A 10,464-nucleotide genomic window follows, 5' to 3' on the forward strand; every position below is an offset into this window, starting at 1 on the left:
CAGCCCATGAACTGCAGCACGCCAGGCCTCCCTGTCCATCACCAACTCCTGGAGTTCACCCAAACTCATGTCCATCGAGTCGGTGATGCCATCCAGCCATCTCATCCTCTGTCGTCCCCTCCTCCTCCAGCCCCCAATCCCTCCCAGCATCAGTCTTTTCCAATGAGTCAACCCTTCGCATGAGGTGGCCAAAGTACTAGAGTTTCAGCTTTAGCATCATTCCTTCCAAAGAACACCCAGAACTGATCTCCTTTAGAATGGACTGGCTGGATCTCCTTGGGGAAATGCAAATCAAAACCGCAATGAGATATATCACCTCACGCTTACCATGATGGCCATCATCAAAAAGAACACAAATAGCAAATATTAGAATGGATGTAGAGAAGAGGGAACCCTCCCACACTGTCAGTGGGAATATAAATTGGTGTAGCCACTGTGAAAAACAGTATGGAGGGTTTTTTGTTTTTGTTTTTTTTTAAGAAACTATCCTACTTTTTATGTAGGAGCCAAGGCCACAGAAAGGTATAAAATAAAACTGCAAAGTCAATGGTGAAGACCGATATGTGCTTTTCTGCAACCTCCTACCATTTGGAGCCCAGGAGCATTTGGCCTTCCTTATTGTCCCGTGTGTGTGTCGGGGTGGTGGGGTGGGTGGAGGCAGGTGTGAGTGATTTTCTTTTTTAGAAAAAATTTTTTTCTTGAGGTATAGCCAATTAACAATGTTGTGACAGTTTCAGGTGAACAGCAAAGGGACTCAGCCATAGAAACACATGTATCCATTCCCCCTCAAACTCCCCTCCCATCCAGACTGCTATATAAAATTGGGCAGAGTTCCCTGTGCTCTACAATAGGTCCTTACTACTGGTTATCCATTTTAAGTATAGCAGTGTGTACACGTCCATCCCAGACTCCCTATCTGTTCGCCTCATCCGTGTGATGTTCTGCTCTACTGTTTCACAGAGACAGCAGTTCTGCTGCCCCTGAATTTGGGCTGGGATGCTGTGCTATAGGATGGTGATGAGCAAGTCCTCACATCCAGCTCCCTACCCTACACAGGCGTCCTCTTCTGTCCCCACGTGGGATACAATCACCACTCAAGTTTTCAGTTCCCTTTTCCTTTCTAGGCCACTGGAAATTTCCCCTACTTTCCTGTGAGTTCAGTTATAGATTTACAATGATGTCTATTATATTTTTGTCAGCATTTCCAGGAGTTTTGTAGCAGAAATATTTCTCATATTATCTAGTTGTTGAAAGACTGGGTTGCCTTTTTAACATCTCCTAAACGATTCTATTTCTACCTGCCATGTGGCTAGTTCATGCCATCATGGTGAAGGCCTTCTGCCTGGTCTCCCTCCAGACTCTGCCCATGTCCTCCTCCAGCCCACAATCCTGTCTACAGTTTTCATTTCAAGATGAGGTCTGAGCTGGTCATCCTTCAACTTAAAAGCCTCTACAAAGGCTTCTCAAGCCCCGAGGATAAAGTCCAGACTTCCTGGTATGGTCTACGGGCCTCTGTGATCAGGCACAACACACATGGGGAGCCACAGAGCTCACGACCTCATTACTCACTCCCACTGGATTACCTCCTGCTCTGCAAAGCTGCCCTGCTCCCCTTCCCTCTGGCCCCTTCTGCACGATGTTCCCTTTGCTTGAATGTCCTGCTCTGGGCCCTCACCTGGCTAACAAGCCCTTCAGGGCTTCACTTATGTATTTCTTCCAGGACCTTACCCGGACCTTCCCGACCCCACCCCCACTGCAGAATGGATTTCCATCAGGTCTCCCTGGTAGCTTGCACTGACATCTTTCAGACCGCCTATATACTCTATTGGAGTTGCTTGCCTACTTGTCTCCCAGATTTAAATTCTAAAGTAAATCTGAATATCGAAAAACTTGCATGTATTTTGTTTAAACAAATGAAGTACAGCTGAACCCTGAACAACTAGGGTTCGAACTGTGCAGGTCTACTTACACACAGATTTTTTTCAATAAATGTAATAGCTGTATTTTCATTTTACATATCTTTAAATTAACTAGGTACAGGGAATAGTTTCTGTTCAATTAGAGATCACAATATGTAGAACTTGGGTCTGAGCCCTGATTCTATCCACAACTGTTCAGCTTCCTGCCTTTGGGCGAGTCATGTACCAATTCCTTTGTTTTTGAGGCAGAGATAACAGTAAACCGACTTGGACGGCGCAGGGGGTTGGCAACCTAACCCTTGTGGTTTTTCAAGGGTCAACTGTCAGTTAATTAAGCTAGATCATAAGCATTTTATCAAAGGCCCTTGTTTTAAGTCAGTCTCTACTGCAACAACCACAAATACTACTGGGGCAGAGTATGGGAGTGCAAATTTAAGCGGCCCTCATTGATTATTTTCATGTAAGATCACTGCAAAAATCCTGAGCTCTCTGCATGAAGAATCAGCTATTTAAAATTTGCCTATCCAAATATCTATCTGCCAGTTTTAGAGTGAAGTTAGGAAAAGAAAAACAAATGTCATACATTAACACATATATGTGGAATCTAGAAAAATGCTGCAGATGAACTTATTCTCAAAGCAGAATTAGAGTCACAGATGTAGAGAACAAACATATGGAGACCAAGGGGGAAGAGGGTGTGGGATGGATTGGGAGACTGGGATTGGCGTATATACACTAGTGATACTATGTATGAAATAGATTCCAACAAGAACCTACTGTATAGCACAGGGAACTCGACTCAGTGCTCTCTGGTGACCTAAATGGGAAGGACATTCAAAGAAGAGGGGATATATGTATATGGGTGGCCGATTTATTTTACTGTATAGAAGAAACTATCACAATATCGTAAAGCATCTATACTCCAATTAGAAAAAAATTGGCTTGAATCACAAAAACAAACAAAACCAAATATCTACTTGTGTTAGACATCAACTCCTAGTGTATTTATCAGAAAGAGAAACACGTCAAGAGAATACTATTAGTTTAATATGTAATACATTTATGCTCATAAATTATAAATGCAGAAGGTTGTTTTTATTTATGGGGATATATCAATCAACAATGTTTCAGACAAAAAATGGAAAATTCTAAAACCAATAAAGGGCTTCCCTTGTGGTTCAGCTGGTAAAGAATCTACCTGCAGTCCAGGAGACATGGGTTCAATCCCTGGGTTGGGAAGATCCCCTGGAGAAGGGAAAGGCTACCCACTCCAGTATTCTGGCCTAGAGAATTCCATGACTGTACAGAAGACAGGATATTCTCTTGGAAAGATGAATTTGAGTCAAGCCTCTCTTACTTGTACTGTTGATGATCCTTAGTGCTTCTTGTTTTAGCCATGAATCTTTCTGCTAACTTTTCTAAGTTCCGAGAATAATCCGTCTCAATTTCGGCTTTTTTCCGGAAGAAATCTTGCAGGTCCTGCAGAAGCTGAACTCTCATCTCTGTCTGCTGCTCCAGGCATTTCTGTTGTTCTACCAGTTGAGCTCGAATTTCTAAGGAGAGAAGAAGAGAACCCATTTGATGATTTCATGAAAATAACTGAAGTGCTCTGGTAGATGCAAGATAAAAATACTGAATCCTATCATACATTTAGCTCTGCACTGGACCTTTACGAGGCTGCTGTGTTCAGGCTGGGTTTTTAAATAAAGATATCTGCTTACGAATCTATGGTTGCCAGCGGGGAAAGATCAGGGGAAGGGATAGGGAGTTTGTGATGGACATGTACACACAGCTATATTTAAAATGGATAACTAATAAGGACCTACTAGAGAGCACATGGAACTCTGCTCAATGTTTTGTGGCAGCCTGAATGGGTGGGGAGTTGGAGGATGGATATACGTATATGATTGGTTGAGTCCCTTTGCCCTTCGCCTTAAAATATCATAACACTGTTGATCGGCTAAGTGCTTAGTCGCTCAGCCATGTCTGACTCTTTGTAACCCTAGGGACTGTAGCCTGCCAGGCTCCTCTGTCCATGGAATTTCCCAGGCAAGAATACTGGAGTGGGCTGTCATGCCCTCCTCCAGGAGATCTTCCCAACACTGGGATTGAACCCAGGACTCCTGCATTGCAGGCGGATTCTTTACAGTCTGAGTCACTGGGGAAGCCCGTTAATCGTCTATATCCCAATACAAAATAAAAAAATTAAAAAAAAAAGAGAGATATCTGCTGACCCTTTAAAAGAATGAGCTAAGCCTCAGGAAAGAATGTAATAAATTAGATTAGAAACATGGATTACATTTGCAACACCACAAACATGCACGGAGTCATGAGGGAGGAAAAAGTAAAGGCTTTCAGATAACAATTTGTAACATATGACATCTTTGGGTAGCTGAGGACACTGTAGTTTTTTAAATAGCGTTTTACCTCAACTATCTTTTTTGAGTTTGAATGGCAGAGAAGTGAGCACCATTTCTTCCAGAATTCTGAACCTTCTCAACTTCTTTGCCAGCTGGCACATACAAACACTGACATCTGGTAATTTTTATTTAGTGCATAAATTTCTAGTTTGTAAAACACATAGCTGTAGGGTTTATAGGAATGCCACGCCTAAAAATAATTTCTTTCTACATCCAAATAATCTACTCATTATGGGGTAATCCCTGGATTCTGCTTTATTATTTTGATCACAAGATCAAGAGTTCTTCAATTGGGCTTTTCACATTTTCCACATTGTCCCAACTAACTAAGCTTTATCACATATATAATCCTGAAAAGAATCCTTTGACAATTTTAACATATTAGGAACACGAACGTTAGTCATGTAGTGATTTAGTAGAAACACAAAAGCAAAAATGTGTCATGCAAAACTATCTGCAAATGACTGTAACAATGAACCATGTGTGTTTTGGAAAAGGAGATACAGTAACTAATAACTACTGACTTGTTTTTGTTCTGAGACTCAGGGCTAACCTCCAAAGATAAGAATATTCACACTGGAAAACTTTATTTCATCTTTCCCAGTGTCAGTGCATATTCCCTAAAAGTAAGGGCTGAATCTAACTCAGTGGATTTAGTAGAAATCGTGTCCAAATAACACCTCTTCAATTGCATCCTACTCTTCAGTAACTGAGCTGACAATACATACCCACATACTTGACCACGTGTAATCAGGGTCATTAACAGCAGGGCAATCCAGTTCTGAATGAGGAGTCAGGAAATTTACTCAACTTCATAATAGCTAATAATAATTGAATACTTGCTGTTCTACACTCTACTGAAGTAGGTACTAATATTATCCTCATTTTGCAAAGAAGAAACTGAGGTTTAATGAGATAACATCCTTCATCTAGAGACTTCAGCTAGAAAGGAGCACCCTCAGGAGCTCTAACCCAGGTCTGTCCATCAGATTAATCTTGATAGAATGCTTCTGCCTGACTTTCATCCATGCAACATGTTTTAAGAGCGTATAGTGTGCCAGGCCAATATCCTGGCAAAGAAGATACAGCAACTATGATCCTGCTGCTGCTAAGTCACTTCAGTCGTGTCTGACTCTGTGCGACCCCATAGATGGCAGCCCACCAGGCTTCCCCGTCCCTGGGATTCTCCAGGCAATAACACTGGCGTGGGTTGCCATTTCCTTCTCCTATGCATGAAAGTGAAAAGTAAAAGTGAAGTCGCTCAGTCATGTCCGACCCTCAGTGACCCATGGACTGCAGCCTTCCAGGCTCCTCCATCCATGGGATTTTCCAGGCAAGAGTACTGGAGTGGGGTGCTATCCTGGCAAAAAAGATACAGTAACTATGAAACAAGTTCTCAGCTCTCAATCAGGTCATGTCCCAGCAGCCCGGTTTTGGAGGAGTCCCAGGAGAAGATAGGAAAGCATTTCTCAAGTGTCCTCTCTTGGTTTTTCCACTTGGAGATTGGGGGACTCTGTTACTCATCTCACAGAAGTGTGGTGAACACCAAAATGAAGACAGATTACAGGTTTTTAACTACCACAAACAGCAGCTGAATTTTAGTCAATCAAAGAAAAGTGTTTTTCAATACAGTATTATAATCAGCATGTCTGCTAAACTCTTTCCTCCACAAATACAGACCTAGTTTTATTTCATAAAGAAAAAAAATCAAGGGAGGGGTATTTCTCATTCAAGAATCCTAGCAAGTCTTTTATGATGAAGTAATTTTAGCTCATCTTGCTGTGCTAGCTGAAAAAAAAATCAATCATCTTAAGCTGTCAACTAGTTCTGTTTTGTTTTTTAAAGCTGTCTTGGTGCCAAAAAAGAAATAAAAGTAGGTGAGAGTACGAATCTCACCAGAAGCACACAAAAATTACACGGGCTTCCTTCTTGGATCTCATTCTTAGATTTTTCTCTTGTTTGTTTCCTTCAGGGTTTAAAATCAAGAGTAAGGGAATTTTGAGAAGGACGATCCTATTTTAAACAGTTAAAATCCCAACCTCATTTTGCAGGGAGTAACAGTTACTTTACATTATCTGTCATTTTCTGGTCACTATAGTACACTGGCAACATTTTCAATACCAAAAAACTGGAAGGACAGAAACTAGAGAAAAAGTACGTGCCAAAAATTAGAGAAGAAGAACATGACTGATTACTTTTAATTTAGAAAAGTTTGACAAATGAGGAAAAGGTCACAAGGGGAAAAAAATCATGATATAAGTACTAACATAAGAACTCTCCATTTAGGAAGGGAAAACCTTTGGATACCTCATATCACATCAGAGTTGTTAAGCAGCACAATTCAGCAGGTCACCTTCCTGCATATATGCCTCTATTAACACGACTTTATCAGATTTGAGCTCACTGAGTACAGCACCATATTTTAAAGATTTTTAAACAAATGAATAAAACAAATGCTGGTCATATTAATCTTAGTTCACTGATTAGAACAGATCAAAGAAGCCTGTGGAGCACTGGGGCCTGAAGTGAAGTATTAGTCGCTCAGTCGAGTCTGACTCTCTGCAACCCCATGGACTTTAGCCTGCCAGGCTCCTCTGTTCGTGGAATTCTCCAGGCAAGAATAGTGGAGTGGGTAGCCATTCCCTTCTCCAGGGCATCTTTCTGACCCAGGGGTCAAACCCTGGGTCTCGTGCATTGCAGGCAGATAGATTCTTTGCAGTCCAAGCTACCAGGGAAGCCCTACACTGTACCAATCCTGTGATGAGAGCACAAGTGGCTATTAGCTTTCTTGAATTAGTACTGACTGGATTTTTCCCCCTCAGGTCCAAGCCTCATGTTAATTTATTATAGTTGACCAAGCTTTTACTGAGCTCCTATTTTGTGTAAGGCAGGGTCCTAGGCTGGACCCTGGAATTACAAAAACGTGTTTGATGCAGCTTCTTTGGGTAGAGAAGGAAATCCTAAAATGAGAGTATCAATATACCGTGCTCAGCGCTCATAATAAAGGAATGGAAAGAGGAGCTGACTCAGATGGTAAAAGAGCCTAGAAGATGTCACACCCTTAAGAATAAGAAGGTTTTAAGACAGACAGCTATAACTACAGAGAATGGGAGAAAATGTTTGCAAATCATATACTTAATAAGAAAGGGCTTTCCTGGTGGCTCAGTTGGTAAAGAATCCACCTGCAATGCAGGAGATCCAAATTTGATCCTTGGGTCAGGAAGACCCCCTGGAGAAGCAAATGGCAATGCCGCTCCAATATTCTTGCCTGGGAAATCTGATGGACAGAGGAGTCTGACAGGCTACAATCCAATGGGTCACAAAGTCACACACCAGTGACTACACCACCACCACCACCAAATAACTAACTTGTATATAGAATATATAGTAACTCTTAGAACTCAATAATAAAAACAGAAATAATCCAATTTAAAAATGGGCACCAGATCTCAATAGACATTACCCAAAAGAGGACATACAAATGGCTAACAGCACACGAAACGGGATTCAAAGTCAATCGCCATCAGGAAGATGCGAGTCAAAAGCACGATGAGATATGACTTCACACTCACTAAGATGGCAATCATCAAAGACACCACAAGTGCTGGTGGGGGTTGGAGAAGCTGGAGCCCTCACACACTGCTGGTAGAAACGTGAAATTGTACAGCCATTTTGGAACAAATCCGGCAGTTCCTCAATGTTTGACATAGACTGAGCAAATCTCCTCCTACATATATACCCAAGAGAAAACATATTTCCACACAAAAATGTATAGACAAACGGTTGTGGCAGTATGACTCATAACAGCTGAAACGTGGAAATAACCTAAATGTCCTTCAGTGGAACAGAAAAATAAAATGAGGTATGGCTGCAAACTGGGGTGTTATTCATTCATAAACAGGAATGAAGTAAAGATTCATGCTTACACTGAAAATATAAGCTTAGTGAACAAAACTAGTCACAAATGGAAAGTGTGATTACATTAATGTGAAATGTCCAAAAGAGACTACTCCATAGAAACGGAAAGTAGATTAATCGTTGACTAGACAGCTGGAGGTGCTGGAGGAAATGGGAAGTGATGGCTAAGGGGTGCAGGATTTTTTTTTTTGGGGGGGGTGATGAAAATGTTGTAAAAGTGACTGTAGTGACAGTTACAAAACAGTGAATATACTAAAAAGCAATTGTACACTCTAAATGGATATACTGAATGAAATAAGACATAGTTCAATACAGCTGTTACATTAAAAAAGAGACTGCCATATCGCAACTCCATGAAATTATGGTTGAGACATCTCTGAGAACGATAACAGCAGTAACAACAAGATGACTCCTATTTTCACACGTAGGACTTTTTAGTGGTTTATCAAATTAGACAACATGGGGCAAGCACGTTAAAATGATGTCTTCATAAAACGACTCTTGCTTCAGTATTTTCACTTCATCTCAACTTATCTATGATCCAGAATGGTACAGAAAAGATTAACCTAATACAACACTGAGAGCTTTATCACCATGGCTCCCAGACAGCTGCACAGAACAGTACAAACTCTTTCAGGCAGAAAAAGGCCACCTCAGAGGAGTCTCCAAGCAGCCATTATTTAAATCTAGGGCAGGACCTTCTAAATACTAATAATGGCCATTTTAACGGAGCTAAAATTTACTTTTTTTTTTTTAATGACTGTTATTTCATTTCTGTTCTACTAGCACATCACCACAGAATGAATCAACATCAGTAAGCCAATAAGAATAATACACAAAAAGATGATGCTTTCAAACTACTCAGTTTGGGGGAAAAAAAAAAGGTTGAAATAGTTCCTCTCTTAGCTATAAAAATCTGCTGACTAACACTTACCAAATAAAATGGAACTGCCTAGGAAAGGAGGAAAGAGAGGCATTTCTTGCTATTGCCCTGATAAAGGGAAGTCCTAACCCTTAAAATAAATTTGTGTGAGACCACAAAGTATGATGCATATTTCATGGAAAGATTGAGGCCAGACTGGGCTGTTTTGCTAATATGTTACTGACTGATTAGGACTAGGACATAAAACTGATAGACTGGGTGTGAAACTTGTGATCATACAGCAAAAAATAAAAACACAGTAACACTTCTAAAGCATCACAAACCATCTCAATTATTTCATAGTGTCCTTTGGTCAGATCTTCCTTATAATGTCAACAAAATACATATCGTGTGTAAATTTATCAGTACATTTATCCAAAGGATATAAGGAACTTCCCCAAATGATAGATGAGAACCCCTGGAATGTCTTGAAAGAGAAGAACCCAATGAGATTCTAACTGGTTCCCTTAATTTTTCACATAGTCACGTGAATATGTATACAACCTAGCAGCTACTGCTTAGCTGAACGCTAGGTACAAACTCGTGAAATAATGCTGAAAAGCCTAAAAAAGCTAGAAATTTGGAGCAAAAGATCCATGTGAACTTTATTTTGTGTGTATGTGTGAATAAGCAAAGGCCATTTCCTCACTAGAAATCTGAACCCAAGATTTAAGCTTCTTTTGCACCCTGCACCTTGTGGACTTGTATTGGCGTTACCGTGTCACTTATTACAAGTCACGTGACATGGGCCAAGCTGCTTAACATCTTGAAAAATAGGAGTTCCACCTCACGAGATTGTGGTGAGACTTAGACGATGCAAGCGAAAAGCATGCTGCAATCTGCAAATCACTATGAAACAGATGGAGATGTTATTATTACTGGTATCATCAGGCTTTCATGAGAAAAATATTTATTGACTATTACCGTGTGCCAGATTCCCTTTGACTCATTGGAAAAGACGCTGATGCTGGGAGGGATTGGGGGCAGGAGGAAAAGGGGACGACAGAGGATGAATGGCTGGATGGCATCACTGACTCGATGGACGTTGAGTCTGAGTGAACTCCGGGAGTTGGTGATAGACAGGGAGGCCTGGCGCGCTGCGATTCATGGGGTTGCAAAGAGTCGGACACGACTGAGCGACTGAACTGAACTGAACTGAACTAACAGACTACAAAGGACAAGTCCCATTCTCAGTGAGGAGACAGCCCAGGCCAACAGATGGTGAGAGTGAGTGACCTCCAGGGCTTCGAGTCACCAACGTCAAGGAGCAATGTAAAGTGTGGGG

The 10,464-nt window shown here is 41.2% G+C and overlaps 1 protein-coding gene across 4 annotated transcripts in view; it reads right to left on the bottom strand.

The window, feature by feature from the left end:
- SRGAP1 (SLIT-ROBO Rho GTPase activating protein 1) overlaps nt 1-10,464 on the bottom strand; it is a 313,186-nt gene that overhangs the window by 156,934 nt on the left and 145,788 nt on the right. For all 4 annotated transcript variants that reach the window (XM_010841593.1, XM_010841590.1, XM_010841592.1 and 1 more), the window contains exon 2: nt 3,277-3,472. In XM_010841593.1, coding sequence (XP_010839895.1) covers nt 3,277-3,472 — 196 coding nt within the window. The remainder of the gene's footprint in view (nt 1-3,276; nt 3,473-10,464) is intronic.

This window comes from Bison bison, unplaced genomic scaffold (genome assembly GCF_000754665.1).
Source record: "Bison bison bison isolate TAMUID 2011002044 unplaced genomic scaffold, Bison_UMD1.0 scf7180017864163, whole genome shotgun sequence".
Classification (NCBI taxonomy): Eukaryota; Metazoa; Chordata; class Mammalia; order Artiodactyla; family Bovidae; genus Bison; species Bison bison.